At 43.1% G+C, this 22,809-nt stretch overlaps 1 protein-coding gene across 1 annotated transcript in view; it reads left to right on the top strand.

Moving 5' to 3' along the window:
* Positions 1-22,809, top strand: part of LOC124774915 (puff-specific protein Bx42) — a 59,656-nt gene that overhangs the window by 10,513 nt on the left and 26,334 nt on the right. Inside the window, exon 5 of the mRNA XM_047249590.1 lies at positions 9,927-10,051. Within this exon, the coding sequence (XP_047105546.1) occupies positions 9,927-10,051 (125 nt within the window). The remainder of the gene's footprint in view (positions 1-9,926; positions 10,052-22,809) is intronic.

The following is a 22,809-nucleotide window of genomic DNA, read 5'->3' as shown; positions in this document are numbered from 1 at the left end:
TGTTAAGTATGGAGCTAATGCATCAGCATACTCTGAAAGGAACCTAATTGGTATACAGCCTGGACCAGAAGACTCGCTTTTATTAAGTGATTTAAGTTGCTTCACTACTCCGAGGATATTTACTTCTACATTACTAATGTTGGCAGCTGTTCTCGACTCGAATTCTGGAATATTTCCTCTTGGCCACAGTTTGGTAGTGGCTTTTTATCCTGGTGGGCAGGTGGTTAGCAGTTGTACTAATAAAATAAAAGAGGAAAAAAAAAAAGAAACTTCCCTTTGCTGACTCTCCACCATCCCCACCCCTTTACTTGCTGGTTCCCTACTTGTCACTGTTGACACCATTTCCAATTACGCCAACATCCCTCATGCACATGACCTTGCCACTGTTGAATACTACCTCTCCCAACATCCTTTAGATTCCAAAGCCACTACCTCAATCCTCAAACCACCAGCACACTTCTCCTTTGAAGGGAAGATATACAACAAATCCATGGCACAGCAAATCTGTTTATAGGCCATCCCAAACTGTTGATGTGGATCAGGTTCACTGATCATAACTTCTTGATCTGGAAACTGGGTCAAGAAACCCTATCCTAATTCCTTTTCAACCCCAACACCTTCTCTCCCCATTTGGGAGGACGACGGTTCAATCCCACGTCCGGCCATCCTGATTTAGGTTTTCCGTGATTTCCCTAAATCGCTCCAGGCAAATGCCGGGATGGTTCCTTTCAAAGGGCACGGCCGACTTCCTTCCCCGTCCTTCCCTAATCCGATGGGACCGATGACCTCGCTGTCTGGTCTCCTTCCCCAAACCAACCAACCGACCAACCTTCTCTCCCATCCACTTTACCTGTCCTCCTTAACTCAGTATGCCACCTACCTAGACACTGACCTCCTCCTCTGTAATGGCTCCATCCACACTCTGCCCACATTAAATCCACCAACCATCGAAAGTACCAGCATTTCGACAGCTGCCATCCCTTCCGCACCAAAGAACCTCTCCCATACAGCTTGGTCCCCATGGATGCCGTATCTGCATTGACAAGAACTCCCTTTGCCCAGTATGCTGAAGGTCTCACAAAGGCCTTTCTAGACAGGCACTGTTCCCCCAGACCTGGTCTGCAAACAGATTTCCTGTGCAGCATCCCCACAGACCTCTAATCCTCCCACTACCCCTGAGAACCTCATCCTTCGTCAGGGCTTCGGTTACGTGTCAAGCCCTGAAATGAGACATCCTACCCAAGATCCTTCCCGTCCCTCCTAAAGTGGTGTTCCGTCACCCACCCGACCTCTTGCCGCAGGTTTCATATCCCTGTGAAAGACCCAGGTGCCAGATCTGCCTGATCCACCCACTCAGCACTTCTTATTCCAGTCCTGTCACAAGCTTATTCTACCCCATCACAGGCTGGGGCACCTGTGAAAACAGCTGTGTCATATACCAGCTGTGCTGCAATAATGGCACAGCTTTCTGTACTGGTATGACTATCAAGCAGCTGTCCACTATGATGAATGGCCACTGCCAAACTGTGACCAAGAGCAAAGTGGACCATTCTGTGGCACAACATGCAGGTGAACCAGTTTGTATGCGTTCCAGAACAACTGCGAAATCCGGGAAAAATGTGGGAATTTTTTTCATCTGGGAAGAACACAGGAATTTTTCATTGTTGTAATTTTGAGTTAAATTATTGTAATTTTGGTAGGTAAGAACTGACACTTAACAAGAATTTTACTTTAGCCCACTACTGCAGAATAATACTGCAACAGTAAAACATAAAGAAGCGAATGACACAAAAATAAAACTTAAGGTGCAAAGAAAATGTGCCATTGGCAACAACAAATCACAGCACACACACAAGTGTCTGCTAACATCAAAATGTGTCACACGCTTTAAGAAGAAGACTATGCAATACTTCGTAACAACAAACTGCTGTCGATGAGTATTGTGTCACAACTGTTTACATTTCTGATAGGTCATGGAAAAATGTTGCCTTGAGAAGCATTACTTTCAAAGTAAACTTCCTTTTACACAACATTAATTCTGTTACGTGTAGGAATGTGCAATGAATATCCTATATCGCGGATCATTTGACTTTCATTTGAAACTTAACACTGTGAAGACCAGACACTTAGAAAAATTTTGGGCCCAGAAGACCAGCCATTATTTAAAATTTTACTGTTACATTTGTGTTTGGTATATCTTAAAGAATAGCACATGCTAGAAAAGATCAAGCTTCAAGGTTAGTTTTTCATATTTATTTTAGTTCTTTCATAGATTACAAATTATGCAAAAATGATGGCAAAAAGTATAATCATCCTTAAAAAAAGGGGGGGGGGAGTTGAGTTCTTGAGCAATTTCATACATAACTGGCTTTTTTATGGAAAAGTCAAAATATTCTGGCATGCAGAGAGAGATATGTTGCAACTAGAGCAATACCCATTTGCTTCTTTTCTGAGTGTTTCACCAGCCACTTTTGTCATCTTCCCCTAGCGATGCTCCAAACAACTCTAACGTTCGCTAGTGTTTCTTTCAACGTAATTCCATAAATAGATAACAGAAATCACTGTCAAGTGACAGGTGCAGGACATCCGTACCTCGCTCTCATACAAAATGAGTCCAGTTTTCGAACGATACATGGTTCGCGGGTCGAGAAAGTTGCACCCCGCACTGTGTTTGGGCTTGATTGACAAAGTGTTAACCATAAAGTGAAAACATATGATTGAAGTTCAACTGCTGTAGTCACTGCTTTAAAATTTGTTTTCAATCTGGACAAGTTTGTCCTTTAGCTCTTTCGTTCCCCAATTTTTCTGATCATTTTTTATATTATCTTTTTATTTAAATACAAAAGCTTTGCTGTGTGATTTAATCATCGTTATGAAGTGTGTCAGTTACCCTTGCATTTTTGTCCCTTCTCTTGTTTTATAATAATAAAGAGATTTTCTTCCATAAAATATTTTGTTAGTTCTTAAAGACTTTCCTATTTGTGTGTTCATGCGACTTAACAATCATGTTGCCATTGGTTGACTACATCACATTGCATAAGCTATGATTGGTTGACAAAAGCTCATTGTGCAGAGCAATCAGGAGTTCAGTACTTTGGAAGCTACCACGCTGTATTTGTTCAAATCCGTGTTTATACTTTCGTAATTCTAAAATATGCAGTGTGCATGTTGCAGCGCATCAAAGTCTCTACAAAACAAGTCACTTTTTGCTAGTGCTTGGAAGTTCTAAGACAATGAATAAAACCTTTGCCGTTCAAAGGATTGACAAGTTTTACAGCTCCGAGGGAAAGTTTATTACCACTTAACGCAGAAAAAAATGTATTTTGAACTGAGAAAAATGTGGGATTTTTTTTTCTTCTCCATGTATACGCCCTGTGAAAACAGTAGGCTTGATTTCATTGGCTGCTTCACAACCTGGGCCATGCGGATTCTCCACCAGCTTTTCTGAACTGCACAGATGGGAATTACATTTACAACACATTCCCCATTCCTCAAATCGTCCTGGCCTTAATGTACAGTAACCTGCTGTTCCTACACCCTCCACCAACAATTTTTACCCCCTCTGTCTCCCAATTCAAGTCACAATTTTCTGCCCCCTCTTGTCTCCCAGTTCAAGTCCTCTTACACTCGTTATGCGCTCCTCTCTGCCAACGCACCAGCTAATCTGTCCCATTTTTCTGCTCTTTTTCCTTTTCCACTACCTGTGCCCCTCCTCCTCCAGAGCCTCTTGATGCTGCACCTGGCACCTTTCTCCTGCCAACATCTAGCCCCACCATGCTCCGTCGGCCAATGCTAGATTCTCTCCTCCCACCCATACTCTGATACCTCTCCCCACTCTGGATTGCTGCTTCTGTGTGATGCGGCACAGTTGCATTCTGGCCAGAGATAGCATTGTATATACGAGGTGTGCTTGCTTGTATGAGAAGGTTTTGGCCAAGAGCTCAAATGTGCAACTGTCTTCACATCATGCCTGTTTGCAACTCAACATGTCATCATTATGATGAGTACCAATCTATCTGTTTCATAATACAGTTCATACCATAAGCTCCATTTTTATAATAATGAAAAATGTCATCTAGATCACAACTTTTTATTAATGATGACTGTTTTGATCTGAGTAGTGGATCATCTTAAGATCTAATGCTGCAAGGTGCAGTTAGTGAGTAGCGCTGTGGATGTAACATAATAACCAGCATTAGATATGAATGTGGCCTGCAGGCCAAATGGAAACCAATAACCAGTCATCATTAACAAAAAATAATGATCCAGTTGGTGTTTTTATTTATTATTTATTAAGGAGAAAAAGAAAAAGTCTCAAAAGACTTATGTGGTGATTCTAAATGCATCAGATCTCCCACACCATTGGTTTCAGAACATTTAATTGATGATGTCGTACCATCCCCACTGAAATGTACTTTTTTCTTTGCAGTGGAGGGATAGTGTCATCATCCCAATCTTTAAGCCAGGCAAACTGCAGTGTCCATTTACAGCTACCTTAACCAACATGCCCTGCAAACTGCATGAAAGGATGGCAGTGCAACAATAATGTTTGGTTTTGAATTACAGGTGTTTTGTCCCCATATCAGTGTGGTTTCTGGGAGAGATGATCCACAGTCAACCATCCAATTATGTTGGAAATTGCAATCTGACAAGTTTTATCTTAATGCCAACCACTCACATTCCAATCTTTTTTGACTCGTGTAAGGCATACTAAACCACTTGGTTCCATCGCATTTTCCTTATCCACCATGACTGGAGATTTGAGGCTTCCTACTGATTTCTGTTTGTCAGTTTTATCCCCATGATCATTTTAGGTTAGAGGAGATATGTGACTCAGTTCCCTACAGGTCAAAGTGAAATGGCACCCCACAGGGCTCCATACTGAGCTGAAACTGTTCCTTACTGCCATTAGTGGGCTAGTGATCTCCAAAACAGTGGTTACCTCCACACTTTATGTTTACGACTTGTGCATTTGGTATTGGACAGATCAGTTGCAGTGAAATATATTTTCAGTTGCCCTCAGGAGTGCAGCATGCTAACATAACTGATACTGACAGATCTAAAACCATGCAGAGCACAGGTATACTTTTACATCTCCCACCAGTCAGGAGCAACACTGATAGCCATTAACACGGCCCTATGTTTTTATTAAACAGATCTTCCTCAACCAAGTTTTGATTTGTAGTGACTCAATCATCAGTTTCCAAATAATTGACCATGTTACTGTTGCCACCCTGTGGTATCTGTTGTTTAGACTCTTCTCTCTGACAGAATGTATTTCTCTGCATCCCAGTTTGTGTAGGTAGGGACATGGTATCAATACTGTACTCATGAATAGTATTATACCCAGGAAAGTATTGCTACCCCTTACAGAATAGTATGAACTCAACTAATTAGCAAATCTATGGAAATAATTCATTTCAAATTGAATTAATCAGTTCTATGTTACTCATCTTAAGGATAATTCAGAGGTTGTTGCCAGTGTTTAGATAGAATAACCTTTTGACATGTCACTGTAACTACAATGTGCCACTAGGATCAAATGGGTATCACAATACCTTTCTCAGGATGCACCAGTCATCCCATTTTTCTTACTTAATATAGGCTCAAGACCTTCTACGTCTACTTCTAATTTACTCTTTCTTTTCTTGTGATTTGTTTTCCCAAAATAATTAATTTTCCTTTTGTTTGTACTGTACAGCGCAAACTTAAATGTGCTACTGAACCTTACTCTTCTCCTCTCAGTAGCAATTTTCTCTCTTAATGCTTGTACTAAGTTATGGTAATATAATTCCGTAACAAAATCGCACTGTCCTCATTAATCAACGTCAAATACCATCTGACAAACAAAGTCACTGCAATTAGCTCTAAACTGTCAACAAAAATCATTTATATATTTTTCCCACCAGTTTAACTGCCGTTATGTGCTATATTTACACAGTTACTGTCCATGCGGATTCCTCACATGCAACAGAATTAAAATTACTTTCTGCTTGTGAATGTAAATTATATGCTTACGTATTTTTATCGTTAACTGATGAGTGAGGTGTCTCTAGGATGATTTGGTCTCCTCTTGAACCTTTTGTTCAATTAAAATATTAACACTTTCCTCCAATGTTGAAATGGAACATAAAATTTCTATTTCGTTTGAATATGTACTTTGTTTTGAAATAGTAAGTATGACACTTGTCTGAAATTTGTTTCAGATCTGTAAAAAATTCACTAGAATGTTCATTTATTGAATCAGGCTGTTCATTTGTGTCTGAATGTTATTTTTCTTTAAAATTTAATATTGTAGATTCCAGTTCTAATAAATTTTTGTTTATTTCTCCATTTTTCTTGTGGGATTTAGCAATGTGTTTATCTAATTTATTGTAATTTATTGTCTTGTTTGTCTAACTTTACATTTGTTTCGGCAGTAACTCTCAGATTATTTGCTTGTGCATTTATATTAATATTGATCTGCCCTATATTATCATTAGTTAATCTAGCTTGGCATTTAGTTTAATACTTAATTGTCCTTGCACCTCTCATTTAACATTAATTTGCCCTGTTGTTGCATTCACACCAATATTGTTTTGTGCGAGCTGACCTATTTTAGTGTTCAGACCTGCTTATAACTGCTCTTGATCTGTCCTAAATTGTTACTGATCATCCTTATATTGTTCACAAAAATTTTTTGAAAAATCTATGAAATGCTCTTCAGTATTTCTAGTTAATATAGGCATGCAATCAAAATAATAGTAATAATAATAATAATAATACTTGAACAACACTTCCCTAATTCCTAGCAGTTATAACACTTTCATAGAAAATTTGTAGTAAAATCCAACTCCTAAACTAAAAAATTAAAAGTTGTTTTTGAGTAAATACAGCTCAACAGGCCCTATCGCACAGCTTTTGCTGCAAGCACCTACAGAATTATCAGTCACCCATTAAAAACAGTTCCTATCTGTAAAAGCATTGACCATCAATCTTTTGACACACTGTCTTAATAACTGGCTTTGTCAGTTTTAACTGTGTTTAGTCAGCAGTAATATAACAGCATCACATTTTCAGTGCCTGTACTGATATGCGCAAATCTCATCAGTTGATTATTTATATGGTTGCCAAGAACAACAGCACCATTTTAGAATAACCCTTTATTCTTTTCAAATAATTCCATTTAAAAATAATTCTTATCAGCATTTGATTGCCTGTATTTCTTCCAACAATAATTAGATCTTCGTCCTGCACAATGATGCCACGAATGTAGTGTGTTGCCATAAAGTTAATTTGTTTACAATTCTCAGCCTTGGACACTGTATGTTATACGAAAGATTTATAAATCTGTCACTCATCGATAAAATGTCTATTCAGAAGCCACTATGAAAGTCTGTAAGTGTTATTTAGCTGTTCAATACAATGTCTGTTCATAAGGTGTGGAGCCCTGACCACTGTAAAGTCTAAAAATGTTATTCAGATGGCAAACACACAAATGGGCTCAGTGCGTAAATATTGGCTTAGGTACAAACACCACTGATGCTCTGGAGAGGGGATGCTTGCATCTCATTTGCAGCAGTGTAATCATTCGAGGCAGCACACTCGTGCCTCCGTGGCAAATGTAGGGAACGCATTGGCGTAACTGGCGATGCACGTATTTGAAAGTGCAGTCGTCCAGATAATGGCTGTTACCGCAGTTATTACTGTAGGAAATGTGGTACTGCTGCTCTAAATTCTCTTGAATAATATGTGAAGGCCTTTTTTCACCATTGTCGATAAACGTGTAGAACATCAACTGGATAACATCAAACTTCTGCCTGATTACAAATTCCAATCCGAAACCTCTATGTAGAAGTGTGTCCAAAGAATGAATGAATGTGAATGTAACATTTGATTCGGCTGATCAACGTCATAACTATTATCAAAAAATGTGTATTTTCCCAGGACTTCTTGCTTTTCAAAAGTAGCCCGATGATGTTAGGAGCTTCTGTATTCACATGAGTGCAGGTACTTCCTCTCACAAAGTTACTGCAATCACCATTCAGTGTTGAAGACACATGTTGTCCTTAGGCATAAGTCTCTAAATGCAAATAAAGTAACAAGTCTGCCCATATTTGTGTTTTTCTCTGCAACAACTTGTTTTATGGTTTCATTCATGAGTATCAGTTATAGCCAAGAATACATAAGGATGCGCATCATTCTTCAGCAGTGTGTTGCTGACCATCAGTGTGGGTGAGGTCAACATCAAGGAAAGTGATAAGTGATTTAAAATAGGCCCATGTGAAATTTAATTGGGAGAATGTATGTAGAGATTCCAAAAATAATAATTCCCTCCATCCTCCATCTCCTTCAATACTTCTGCCAATAGAAGGGGCCATTGGCTGTGATAGCTAGCATACTTTTTCAACTTTTGTGTGTAGTTTTTTTTATTCTGCCACCACTTGGTCAGCAGATTTTTTTTATCCATCCAGTTGTATTATATTTTCAAAAATTGATTATTTTCATTTACTTATTCTGTTGGAAAACATGTGATGATGGTTTATAGCCTCACACAACTTTTCTTTATAAGTCATATACACAGGTACATTACTATACAAATGTATTTAATGAGGACGGGACAGGTGGTTGGCTATGGCCTTGTTAATGAAACCATCCTTGTATTTGCCTGAAGTGATGTAGGACAACCACAGAAAACCTGTATCATGATGGACAGAGACAGCCTGAGCCTCCATTCTTCCAAAAGGCATATCTTTAACAAATGCTCCACCTCAGTTGGACATACATAACTTATTGTTCTTACATTTGTACATACTTAGAACATGTTATCTTAGAAACGTAAAAAAAAAAATTTATGCATTTTTCATTTAACTCGATAAAAGAAGATACTTCACTGCACGCGATCCCATACACTCGCCGTTGACTTTAGTACCACAACCATGCTGCCATGCCTCTATTACATCGCCATGTCTTCCCTTCTGCCAGTCTGTAAAGCTCAGTCAGCATTCCCTCATGATGTCTGAGATACTGAACTCAGAAAAAGGGTGAGACATTAATATTACACTCTAGCAGTCACCAATTTTTATTGTTATCTTGTACTCGGAATTTCTTAAGTAATCTTTAACTGTGTAGTATGCAATATTTTAAAGGTATGCTTCCTGTCTTCTTAAATAAATGTATTTTTGTTAGCTCTTTCATTTCAGTGTACAAATTACTATACAATTTTAATCCTTGATAAAAAATGCTGTTTAGAGTCTGTGTCTGTTTTCCCTTAGCAAAAGTCAGTCCGAATTAGCTCTCCCCATGATGAAGTGTAGAATTGTTTGGGACATACTTAGTAATGTTTATTATGATGTGCACTACAGATTGGTTATCTTACTGCATCATGTGAGTTCATCTGATGTAGTAAGGGTACCCATTTTTTTTTAATTTTTACTGCCAGTGACCTCTGCTACTACTTTTACTTATTATCTGTACAGCCTTTTCTGATAGTTTGAATATTGCATCAAAGTTTCATGGATTTGATGCCCAGAATGGAGTTACATAGCTAGGAACTGAACCATACATTGAAACAGTATGTTCCCAAAAGGTACTGGCTGTTCACACAAGATACGACACCAAGCCTTTAACATGTTGATGAGTCTCTTTGCCAGTACCAACATGCATTCATTACATGTCAGTTGACAATCAATATTCATCCCTAAAAGCTTTGTGTTTGCTATTTAGTCTATAATTTAACATTTATGCTTAAAGTGACAGAATTATTTTCCCTAATCTATCTGAAATTCATGTGATTTGTTGATTAGATACTTTGTGCCACATGAAATCTGTGTTCTGTGATGTGACGTGGTGTGTGTGTGTGTGTGTGTGTGTGTGTGTGTGTGTGTGTGTGTGTATTTTACACCCTCAGTACACATTTTAATGTCTCTTTTTCTCGTGTTTTTTAGGGACCAGCCCAATACATTCGTTATACTCCTTCACAACAAGGTGCTGCATTCAATTCAGGAGCTAAACAGCGTGTGATTCGAATGGTAGAAGCACAGAGAGACCCAATTGAGCCACCAAAGTTCAAGTAAGTTTAATGCAAACCTGTGAGATCAGTAGCTATTCAGTGGAAAAGTAAAAGATTTTTTACTGTAATGAAGTAGTCTTTGTTTAGAATTATTTTGTATTAGCAACAAACCTAAACTTGTATGTGACATCAGTTACATCTTTGCTCGAGCATTTTATGTGACACGTGTGTGTGTGTGTTTACTTCCCTCAAGTATATTGATTCAAATTCTTTTCCTTTATGTTATCTGTTTATGCATGTCATGTGTCAAGAACTTAATGAACAAAAGAAGGTTTGTAACTGGGAAAAAAAAGTTCAGAAGGTAAGTTAGAAAAGAAATGCACTGCTATCAGTTCCCTTGGAGGTGGTTCTCTTCCACCACGGTACATGAAAAAAATTACACAAAGTACCCTACTTTAGTGCACATACTTTTACTTCTAACTTAAGTATAAGTAAAAATTGTTTAACACTAATGGTAAATGATAGTCATTACACCATAAATAGACACATTTCATAGTTGTTATAACGTTACCACAGTTAGCAGTAAATTTGACTATAGTACGAAAGGTGTGGACTAGAAAATTTTTTAATTGAAGTGCACATTACACTACAAAACATTACTCTAGGTGATAACTCTTTTCTGAAACTGGTTAAACGTGAAAGACTTGGGTCTCTCTTCCCTTTGCAAAATAGCAAAAACTCAAGATGTGCAGTAGCTTAGATTTACCGATCATTACTTTATGAAAAAAGAATAGTGTTACCATTGCATAGCTTAATTACTACTCAAATCAAAGTTAAGGGGATGGAAGTTGTACCAAATCATAGCCACACTTGTCTACTCAACTCTGAGCACTACTCTTATTCAACCAGAAAATTAAATCCTCACAAAATGTTACCAAATAGTTGACCTGTCAGAAATATTCACATCAGTCTAGCACCACAGTTATTAGTTGTTGTTATGGTCTTCAGTCCTGAGACTGGTTTGATGCAGCTCTCCATGCTTCTCCATCCTGTGCAAGCTTCTTCATCTCCCAGTACTTACTGCAGCCTACATCCTTCTGCATCTGCTTAGTGTATTCATCTCTTGGTCTTCCTCTACGATTTTTACCCTCCACGCTGCCCTCCAATGCTAAATTTGTGATCCCTTGATGCCTCAGAACATGTCCTACCAACCGGTCCCTTCTTCTTGTCAAGTTGTGCCACAAACTCCTCTTCTTCCCAATTCTTTTCAATACCTCCTCATTAGTTATGTGATCTACCCATCTAATCTTCAGCATTCTTCTGTAGCACCACATTTCGAAAGCTTCTATTCTCTTCTTTTCCAAACTATTTATCATCCATGTTTCACTTCCATACATGGCTACATTCCACACAAATACTTTCAGAAAAGACTTCCTGACACTTAAATCAATACTTGATGTTAACAAATTTCTCTTCTTCAGAAACGCTTTTCTTGCCATTGCCAATGTACATTTTATATCCTCTCTACTTCGACCATCATCAGTTATTTTGCTCTCCAAATAGCAAAACTCCTTTACTACTTTAAGTGTCTCATTTCCTAATCTAATTCCCTCAGCATCAGCCGACTTAATTAGACTACATTCCATTATCCTCGTTTTGCTTTTGTTCATGTTCATCTTATATCCTCCTTTCAAGACACTGTCCATTCCGCTCAGCTGCTCTACCAAGTCCTTTGCTGTCTCTGACAGAATTACAGTGTCATCAGCGAACCTCAAAGTTTTTATTTCTTCTCCGTGGATTTTGATACCTACTCTGAATTTTTCCTTTGTTTCCATTACTACTTGCTCAATATACAGATTGAATAACATTGGGGAGAGGCTACAACCCGGTCTCGCTCCCTTCCCAACCACTGCTTCCCTTTAATGTCCCTCGACTCTTATTACTGCCATCTGGTATCTGTACAAATTGTAAGTAACCTTTTGATCTCTGTATTTTACCCCTGCTACCTTTAGAATTTGAAAGAGAGTATTTCAGTCAACATTGTCAAAAGCTTACTCTAAGTCTACAAATGCCAGAAACGTAGGTTTGCCCTTCCTTAATCTTTCTTCTAAGATAAGTCGTAAGGTCAGTATTGCCTCACATGTTCCAACATTTCTACGGAATCCAAACTGATCATCCCTGAGGTCGGCTTCTACCAGTTTTTCCATTCGCCTCAATTCTTGTTAGTATTTTGCAGCTGTGATTTATTAAACTGATAGTTCGATAATTTTCACATCTGTCAACACCTGCTTTCTTTGGGATTCGAATTATTATATTCTTCTTGAAGTCTGAGGCTATTTCGCCTGTCTCATACATCTTGCTCACCAGATGGTGGAGTTTTGTTAGGACTGGGTCTCCCAAGGCCGTCAGTAGTTCTAATGGAATGTTGTCTACTCCCGGGGCCTTGTTTCGACTCAGATCTTTCAGTGCTGTGTCAAACTCTTCACACAGTATTGTATCTCCCATTTCATCTTCACCTACATCCTCTTCCATTTCCATAATCTACATCTACATTCTACATCTACATTGATACTCCGCAAGCCACCCAACGGTGTGTGGCGGAGGGCACTTTACGTGCCACTGTCATTACCTCCCTTTCCTGTTCCAGTCGCGTATGGTTCGCGGGAAGAACGACTGTCTGAAAGCCTCCGTGCGCGCTCTAATCTCTCTAATTTTACATTCGTGATCTCCTCGGGAAGTATAAGTAGGGGGAAGCAATATATTCGATACCTCATCCAGAAACGCACCCTCTCGAAACCTGGCGAGCAAGCTACACTGCGATGCAGAGCGCCTCTCTTGCAGAGTCTGCCACTTGAGTTTATTGAACATCTCCGTAACGCTATCACGGTTACCAAATAACCCGGTGACGAAACGCGCCGCTCTTCTTTGGATCTTCTCTCTCCCCTCCGTCAACCCGACCTGGTACGGATCCCACACTGATGAGCAATACTCAAGTATAGGTCGAACGAGTGTTTTGTAAGCCACCTCCTTTGTTGATGGACTACATTTTCTAAGCACTCTCCCAATGAATCTCAACCTGGTACCCGCCTTACCAACAATTAATTTTATATGATCATTCCACTTCAAATCGTTCCGCACGCATACTCCCAGATATTTTACAGAAGTAACTGCTACCAGTGTTTGTCCCGCTATCATATAATCATACAATAAAGGATCCTTCTTTCTATGTGTTGTGTCGGTAGCTGGGCCGACACCGTGAAGTTGAGATGGCTGAAAAGGCAAGCTAGACTAACGCAGACGGGCGTGATGTACTGGAACAGGATACGTAATTAACGTTAGGAAGAAAAGTACGGAGCAGGATTAATACTTATCTTTAATATCATTGTGGTACATCGATCTTGACGATACACAGGAGACTTTAAGTTCAATCACTGTATGGCTAATGGCGCCTTGCTAGTTCATAGCCATTAACTTAGCTGATGGCTATTCTGTCTCTCGGCTAATGAGAGAGAAAGGCTTCGTACATCTGGTCGGTAGCTAGGTTCTCGTACAACTGGGGCGAGTGCTCTCTCGTATCACGAGACCTGCCTTGGTGGTGGCGCTAGGTCTGCGATTACACAGTGGCGACACGCGGGTCCGACATGTACTAAATGGACCGCGGCCGATTTAAGCTACCACCTAGCAAGTGTGGTGTCTGGCGGTGACACCACATTCCTCCCCCGCAAATCGGCGAACGGTCTTGTGATAAGGCTTCCGCCCGCCGTGGGGAGGACCCCATGTTGACGTATGCGATGAGGTGGGGAGCCTAACAACAGGCGAGGCTGTGCCACCCGCACCCGGCCATACGGTCCGAGGGGAGCTAGGAAACGCCTGAAAAACTAGTCCAGGGTGCACGTCAACATGCGGTGTATGCGCCCGTAAAGAGACAGGAGGGACCGACGGATCAACCTCCATTGCGTCGGGGTAGCCGACGCGCGATGACGTCGTGTGGTCCGGAGCGGGCGGGAGTTCCATGGCGGAGGACAGCTGGTCACGGGAAGCGATCGGCGGCGTGTGACCCTGGGAGGCGCTTGGCGGCTGCAGCGAAGCGTCTAATGCGGGCGACGCCGGCGGGAGAACAGGCGGCGGCGGCGGCGGCTGCTGCTGCTGCTGCGGCGGCGCGTCGCCATGGGGCAAAATGGAAGGCATCGTCGGTAACACCTGGGGATGAGGCGAGCCAGTAGATGGGTCCCCAGGGCGCTGACCGGACGGCACCGTCGCTGAAAGCAGACGGGGAGCGGCAGAACCCGAGCGACGACAGAGGCGCAGCTGATTGAGATGCCGACGCACCTCACCAGAGGCCCCCAAAACCAAATACATCGCGCGGCCGAGGCAGCGAAGAATGCGCCCTGCGAGCCAACGCCGTGAACCTCGATAGTTGCGATAAAATACAACGTCGCCTGGAGCAAAAGCAGGAGTCTGCCGCTGCACAGGAACCTGATGCGGCGGATGCAGCAAAGACATCAAGGTGCGATGAGGACGACCGTGGAGCAACTCAGCCGGCGAGCGACCATCTCGGGGCTGAGAGCGATACGAAGACAAAAAGAGCAACAATGCGTCCTCCCGAGAATGCGACTCTTTCAATTTCAACATCTGTGACTTGAAAGTCCGGACCAATCGTTCAGCGGCACCGTTGGACTGAGGCGAAAACGGCGCGGATGTCAGATGTTGAATACCATTGGCCTGGCAGAATGACTGAAATTCTGCGGACATGAATTGTGGGCCATTGTCGGAAACAATAGTCTGCGGAAGACCTTCAATGCAAAAGATAGCAGACAACGCTTGGATGGTGGCGGAGGACGTCGTGGAAGACATCCGGACAACAAAAGGAAAATTACTGAAGGCGTCGACCAGAACCAACCATCGAGCATTCCAGAATGGACCAGCAAAATCAATGTGCAAGCGTTGCCAAGGGGAAGTGGCTTTTGGCCACGCAAAGACTTTCCGCGGCGGTGCGGACTGTTGTTCGGCACACGCCGGGCACGAAGAACACATATTCGTAATCGCAGCATCGATTCCGAACCAAGTACAGTGCTGACGAGCAAGTTGTTTCGTTCGCACTATACCCCAATGTCCTTGGTGAAGAAGCCGTAAAACAGAGGACTGTAACGAACGTGGGACCACGACTCTGGACTGATCATTATCAGAACGCAACAACAAAACACCACGTCGAACAAAAAGTCTCTCCTTGTGAGCAAAAAATCGGCGAACCAACGGATCCTCGATCCGAGACTTTGACAAAGGCCATTGCGTAGCAACAAAACGTAAAACAGTAGCAAGGACAGGGTCAGCAGCTGTGGCTGTAGCGACACGACGAAAATCAATCGGAAACGATTCGACCACTTCATCGGTTTCCGAATCAATGAACATGCAAGCAAGTTCGGAAGAATCGAATGCTTTATCCTCAGCAACAGGCAAACGGGACAACGCATCGGCGTTTCCGTGCTTAGCAGTGGACCGATACAAGATATCGTAGCGGTACTGCGAGAGGAAAATAGACCAGCGAATGAATTTCTGCGCTGTACGTGGAGGTACAGGCTTGGTCGGATGAAAAAGCGATGTCAAAGGTTTGTGGTCTGTGATGATGGTAAAGTGACGACCATACAAGAAATCATGGAACTTAGTAACACCAAACACGAGAGCCAAAGCTTCTTTCTCTATCTGTGAATAATTTCTTTGCGCAGACGAGAGCAATTTGGACGCAAAGGCAATAGGGCGATCATGGGAGCCAACTTTGTGCGCAAGCGCAGCACCGATCCCGAAATCCGATGCATCTACCATCAACAAAAGGGGTTTCTGGGGATCGAATGGCGTAAGGCAAGTATTAGAAAGCAACGCCGATTTCAACTGGCGAAAGGCGCGTTCACATTCCGTCGTCCAGACGAACGGAACACCTTTACGGCGTAAGCGATGAAGCGGAGCTGAAATGGAAGAGGCATTGCGCACAAATTTATTGTAATAATTAATTTTACCCAACACACTCTGTAGCTGTTTCACATTTTGAGGGGAAGGCAAGTCTTGTATGGCACGGAGGTGCTCTGGACTCGGATGTATGCCTTGGGCATTAATGACATGTCCCAGGTATGGTAAGTCACGAGCAAAAAACACACATTTGTCCTTCCTCAAGCGAAGACCATTTTGCCGCAAGACCTGAAATAATGTTCGTAAGTTCGCAAGATGATCTTCTTCTGTCTGTCCGGAGATCACTATATCGTCCAGATAGTTTGCTGCAGTAGGGACCGACGCACAAATAGTTTGTAAATATTGCTGAAACAAGGCAGGGGCGGATGCACACCCGAATGGCAGTCTTTTGAAGCGGTACAATCCAAGATGCGTGTTAACCACCAATACGCGCTGGGATTCGTCGTCCACCGGTAGTTGCAAGTACGCATCGGCTAGGTCCAACTTTGAAAAATATTTTCCCGGGCACAGTTTAGCAAAAAGATCTTCCGGGCGGGGCAAAGGAAAAGTAGCAGTCACTAGCTGTGGATTCACTGTGGCCTTGAAGTCCACGCAAAGTCTCAATTTTCCGGAAGGTTTTGGCAAAATTACTAAGGGTGAGGCCCAGAGAGAAGCTTGCACACGTTCAATTACACCCTGTGATTCGAGATCGTGTAACGTTCTTGCGACCTCATCACGCAATGCGTGGGGAACATTGCGCGCCCTGAAAAATTTCGGTTGCGCGTTTACCTTCAGTTCTAAATGTGCTTCATAGTTTTTAGCGCAACCTAAGCCCGGTGCAAAAATGTCTGCAAATTCGTCACACAGCCGAGAAACACTGTCTGTAGGCACAGTCTGATTCACTGATAGGACCTGATTTACAATAGACATGTTAAACAACTGAAATAAATCTAGACCAAACAAATTCACTGCAGAAGAAGAACGAAGAACGTAAAATGACACAAGTTTTGTTTGTCCCTTGTATGTTGCAAGAAGGCTGCACTGTCCTAACACAGGAATTTTCTGTCCGGAATATGTAGTTAGCTTAACATTTGCGGAACGCAACGGAGGTTTGCCCAGTTGTTTGTACGTGTCGTGATTGAGCAATGAAACTGCAGCTCCGGTATCGAGCTGGAATGGTATCACTTTGCCTTCAAATTCTAAGTCCACAAAAAGTTTATTGTTCTGCTGACGACAAGAGCGACTGTTTTGTGCAATTGGAACAGACACTGGTACAGAATCACTTGCTAATTGACGTGATTTCCGGCGACGTCGACGCACAGTTTTTGTGGGACGATCACAGTCACTGTTAGAGAAAGTGTCACTGCACGAAGCGGAATTAACGACATGAATGTCCATAGGCGAGGGTCCACGAGCCTGAGTGTCCTTGGTTCGATTCCGGCGCGAAGCAAAGGGCCTGGAATGATTGTGATTGTCTGATCTGAGCTTTTTCTGGCAAACACTTTGAACATGTCCTTTCGTATTGCAGAAAAAGCAAATAGCTCGGCGTGACGGGCAATGTTCACGCGAATGTCTAGTAGTACACCGCGGGCACGATTTCACTACATTTGTGGGCTGGCGCGGCACACGTGGCTTAGCGCGCGGCGGCAGCTGTGCGGACGTGCGCGAGGCCCGGTTACCGGGCCGCGCAGCGCGTCCAGCGGGCCGGTTAATGTTACACACGGCTGGCGAAGTTTCAAAAGATTCCTGAGCACAGTCAAGTGTGTCCTGTCTATCCAAGATGTCTATCACTTGTTGAAGGGAGGGATTAACTAGTTTCAAAATTTGCTCCCGTATGCGAACATCAGCAACGTTCTGTGCAATTGCATCACGCACCATTGTATCTGAATAAGAAAGACCACAGTCACATTCAAAGGCACAGTCCCTAGTAAGTCCTTGCAATGTTGCTACCCACTCCCTATTAGTTTGACCGGCCGTACGTTTTGTACGAAAGAACGTATACCGTTTTGCAACCACATTAACTGTTTCTTTAAAATAGGCATCTAATGCAGAAAAAATTTCCTCGTAGGACAGAGTTGCTACGTCGCGTCGGGGAAACAATTTCACTATCACACGGTATGTGGACACACCGACACAAGAAAGCAAAAACGGCTGCCGCTCTTTACCTTGAATTCTGTAGGCTGCTAGATGAAAGTTGAACTGGCGAGACCACTCGTGCCAGGTCTCATCGGCTGCCACGTATGGTCGAAAGGGAGGTGCAACAGCGTTTAGTGGCAGCGGTCGCGAAGAAGCGGCGGCGGCCGCATCGGTTTGAATGGTACGTTGACCCTGGACGAGCTGTACAAAGGCATCCAATAACGCCTGCGTCTGCTGATTCTGCAAGCGATAAAATTCGGACAGTACATCTGGAGAATGTGGCGAAGCCATGACACAATTAAATGTAAGCAATCAGAAAGAAAACTTTAATTCGTCGCCAAATGTTGTGTCGGTAGCTGGGCCGACACCGTGAAGTTGAGATGGCTGAAAAGGCAAGCTAGACTAACGCAGACGGGCGTGATGTACTGGAACAGGATACGTAATTAACGTTAGGAAGAAAAGTACGGAGCAGGACTAATACTTATCTTTAATATCATTGTGGTACATCGATCTTGACGATACACAGGAGACTTTAAGTTCAATCACTGTATGGCTAATGGCGCCTTGCTAGTTCGTAGCCATTAACTTAGCTGATGGCTATTCTGTCTCTCGGCTAATGAGAGAGAAAGGCTTTGTACATCTGGTCGGTAGCTAGGTTCTCGTACAACTGGGGCGAGTGCTCTCTCGTATCACGAGACCTGCCTTGGTGGTGGCGCTAGGTCTGCGATTACACAGTGGCGACACGCGGGTCCGACATGTACTAAATGGACCGCGGCCGATTTAAGCTACCACCTAGCAAGTGTGGTGTCTGGCGGTGACACCACACTATGTATTCGCAATACATTACATTTGTCTATGTTAAAGGTCAGTTGCCACTCCCTGCACCAAGCGCCTATCCGCTGCAGATCTTCCTGTATTTCGCTACAATTTTCTAATGCAGCAACTTCTCTGTATACTACAGCATCATCCGCGAAAAGCCGCATGGAACTTCCGACACTATCTACTAAGTCATTTATATATATTGTGAAAAGCAATGGTCCCATAACACTCCCCTGTGGCACGCCAGAGGTTACTTTAACGTCTGTAGACGTCTCTCCATTGATAACAACATGCTGTGTTCTGTTTGCTAAAAACTCTTCAATCCAGCCACACAGCTGGTCTGATATTCCGTAGGCTCTTACTTTGTTTATCAGGCGACAGTGCGGAACTGTATCGAACGCCTTCCGGAAGTCAAGAAAAATAGCATCTACCTGGGAGCCTGTATCTAATATTTTCTGGGTCTCATGAACAAATAAGGCGAGTTGGGTCTCACACGATCGCTGTTTCCGGAATCCATGTTGATTCCTACATAGTAGATTCTGGGTTTCCAGAAATGACATGATACGCGAGCAAAAAACATGTTCTAAAATTCTACAAGAGATCGACGTAAGAGATATAGGTCTATAGTTTTGCGCATCTGCTCGATGACCCTTCTTGAAGACTGGGACTATCTGTGCTCTTTTCCAATCATTTGGAACCCTCCGTTCCTCTAGAGACTTGCGGTACACGGCTGTTAGAAGGGGGGCAAGTTCTTTCGCGTACTCTGTGTAGAATCGAATTGGTATCGCGTCAGGTCCTGTGGACTTTCCTGTATTGAGTGATTCCAGTTGCTTTTCTATTCCTTGGACACTTATTTCGATGTCAGCCATTTTTTCGTTTGTGCGAGGATTTAGAGAAGGAATTGCAGTACGGTCTTCCTCTGTGAAACAGCTTTGGAAAAAGGTGTTTAGTATTTCAGCTTTACGCGTGTCATCCTCTGTTTCAATGCCATCATCATCCCGTAGTGTCTGGATATGCTGTTTCGAGCCACTTACTGATTTAACGTAAGACCAGAACTTCCTAGGATTTTCTGTCAAGTCGGTACATAGAATTTTACTTTCGAATTCAATGAACGCTTCACGCATAGCCCTCCTTACGCTAACTTTGACATCTTTTAGCTTCTGTTTGTCTGAGAGGTTTTGGCAGCGTTTGCTCTTGGAATGAAGCTCTCTTTGCTTTCGCAGTAGTTTCCTAACTTTGTTGTTGTACCACGGTGGGTTTTTCCCGTCCCTCACAGTTTTACTCGGTACGTACCTGTCTAAAACGCATTTTACGATTGCCTTGACCTTTTTCCATAAACACTCAACATTGTCAGTGTCGGAGCAGAAATTTTCGTTTTGATCTGTTAGGTAGTCTGAAATCTGCCTTCTATTACTCTTGCTAAACAGATAAACCTTCCTCCCTTTTTTTTATATTCCTATTAACTTCCATATTCAGGGATGCTGCAACGGCCTTATGATCACTGATTCCCTGTTCTGTACATACAGAGTTGAAAAGTTCGGGTCTGTTTGTTATCAGTAGGTCCAATATGTTATCTCCACGAGTCGGTTCTCTGTTTAATTGCTCGAGGTAATTTTCGGATAGTGCTCTCAGTATAATGTCACTCGATGCTCTGTCCCTACCACCCGTCCTAAACATCTGAGTGTCCCAGTCTATATCTGGTAAATTGAAATCTCCACCTAAGACTATAACATGCTGAGAAAATTTATGTGAAATGTATTCCAAATTTTCTCTCAGTTGTTCTGCCACTAATGCTGCTGAGTCGGGAGGTCGGTAAAAGGAGCCAATTATTAACCTAGTTCGGTTGTTTGGTGTAACCTCCACCCATAATAATTCACAGGAACTATCCACTTCTACTTCACTACAGGATAAACTACTACTAACAGCGATGAACACTCCACCACCGGTTGCATGCAATCTATCCTTTCTAAACACCGTCTGTACCTTTGTAAAAATTTCGGCAGAATTTATCTCTGGCTTAAGCCAGCTTTCTGTACCTATAATGATTTCAGCTTCGGTGCTTTCTATCAGCGCTTGAAGTTCCGGTACTTTACCAACGCAGCTTCGACAGTTGACAATTACAATACCGATTGCTGCTTGGTCCCCGCATGTCCTGACTTTGCCCCGCACCCGTTGAGGCTGTTGCCCTTTCTGTACTTGCCCAAGGCCATCTAACCTAAAAAACCGCCCAGCCCACGCCACACAACCCCTGCTACCCGTGTAGCCGCTTGTTGCGTGTAGTGGACTCCTGACCTATCCAGCGGGACCCGAAACCCCACCACCCTATGGCGCAAGTCGAGGAATCTGCAGCCCACACGGTCGCAGAACCGTCTCAGCCTCTGATTCAGACCCTCCACTCGGCTCTGTACCAAAGGTCCGCAGTCAGTCCTGTCGACGATGCTGCAGATGGTGAGCTCTGCTTTCATCCCGCTAGCGAGACTGGCAGTCTTCACCAAATCAGATAGCCGCCGGAAGCCAGAGAGGATTTCCTCCGATCCATAGCGACACACATCATTGGTGCCGACATGAGCGACCACCTGCAGATGGGTGCACCCTGTACCCTTCATGGCATTCGGAAGGACCCTTTCCACATCTGGAATGACTCCCCCCCGGTATGCACACGGAGTGCACATTGGTTTTCTTCCCCTCTCTTGCTGCCATTTCCCTAAGGGGCCCCATTACGCGCCTGACGTTGGAGCTCCCAACTACCAGTAAGCCCACCCTCTGCGACTGCCCGGATCTTGCAGACTGAGGGGCAACCTCTGGAACAGGACAAGCAGCCATGTCAGGCCGAAGATCAGTATCAGCCTGAGACAGAGCCTGAAACCGGTTCGTCAGACAAACTGGAGAGGCTTTCCGTTCAGCCCTCCGGAATGTCTTTCGCCCCCTGCCACACCTTGAAACGACCTCCCACTCTACCACAGGTGAGGGATCAGCCTCAATGCGGGCAGTATCCCGGGCAACCACAGTCGTAGTCCGATCAGGGGATGCGTGGGACGAGCTGTCCGTCCCCGACAAACCCCCATCCGGACCCCCACAGTGATGCCCATTGGCAACAGCCTCAAGCTGTGTGACCGAAGCCAACACTGCCTGAAGCTGGGAGCGAAGGGATGCCAACTCAGCCTGCATCCGAACACAGCAGTTGCAGTCCCTATCCATGCTAAAAACTGTTTTGCAAAGAACGTCTGAACTAATCTACAGAGAGCGCAAACAAATCGACAAAATTTAAACGGTTATTAAAATACAAGATTGCCTAGTAAATGCAGTAATGCTGCTACTTGCGCACTGCTGACACTGCTCGGCGGCGGAAGGAGACTAAGCGAAATTACACTATTCAGGTACTAAAACGTAATATTGTCCTCAAGTACATCAGCCCTGTATAGACCCTCTATATACTCCTTCCACCTTTCTGCTTTCCCTTCTTTGCTTAGAACTGGGTTTCCATTTGAGCTCTTGATATTCAAGCAAGTGGTTCTCTTTTCTCCAAAGGCCTCTTTAACTTTCCTGTAGGCAGCATCTATCTTACCCCCAGTGAGATAAGCCTCTACATCCTTACATTTGTCCTCTAGCTATCCCTGCTTAGCCATTTTGCACTTCCTGTCGATCTCATTTTTGAGACGTTTGTATTCCATTTTGCCTGCTTCATTTACTGCATTTTTATATTTTCTTCTTTCATCAATTAATTTCAATATTTCTTCTGTTACCCAAGGATTTCTACTAGCCTTCGTCTTTTTACCTACTTGATCCTCTGCTGCCTTCACTACTTCATCCCTCAGAGCTACCCATTCTTCTTCTACTGTGTTTCTTTCCCCCATTCCTGTCAATTGTTCCCTTATGCTCTCCCTGACACTCTGTACAACCTCTGGTTCTTTCAGTTTATCCAG

This window comes from Schistocerca piceifrons, chromosome 2 (genome assembly GCF_021461385.2).
Source record: "Schistocerca piceifrons isolate TAMUIC-IGC-003096 chromosome 2, iqSchPice1.1, whole genome shotgun sequence".
Classification (NCBI taxonomy): Eukaryota; Metazoa; Arthropoda; class Insecta; order Orthoptera; family Acrididae; genus Schistocerca; species Schistocerca piceifrons.
This window is presented reverse-complemented; position numbering and strand designations above follow the sequence as displayed.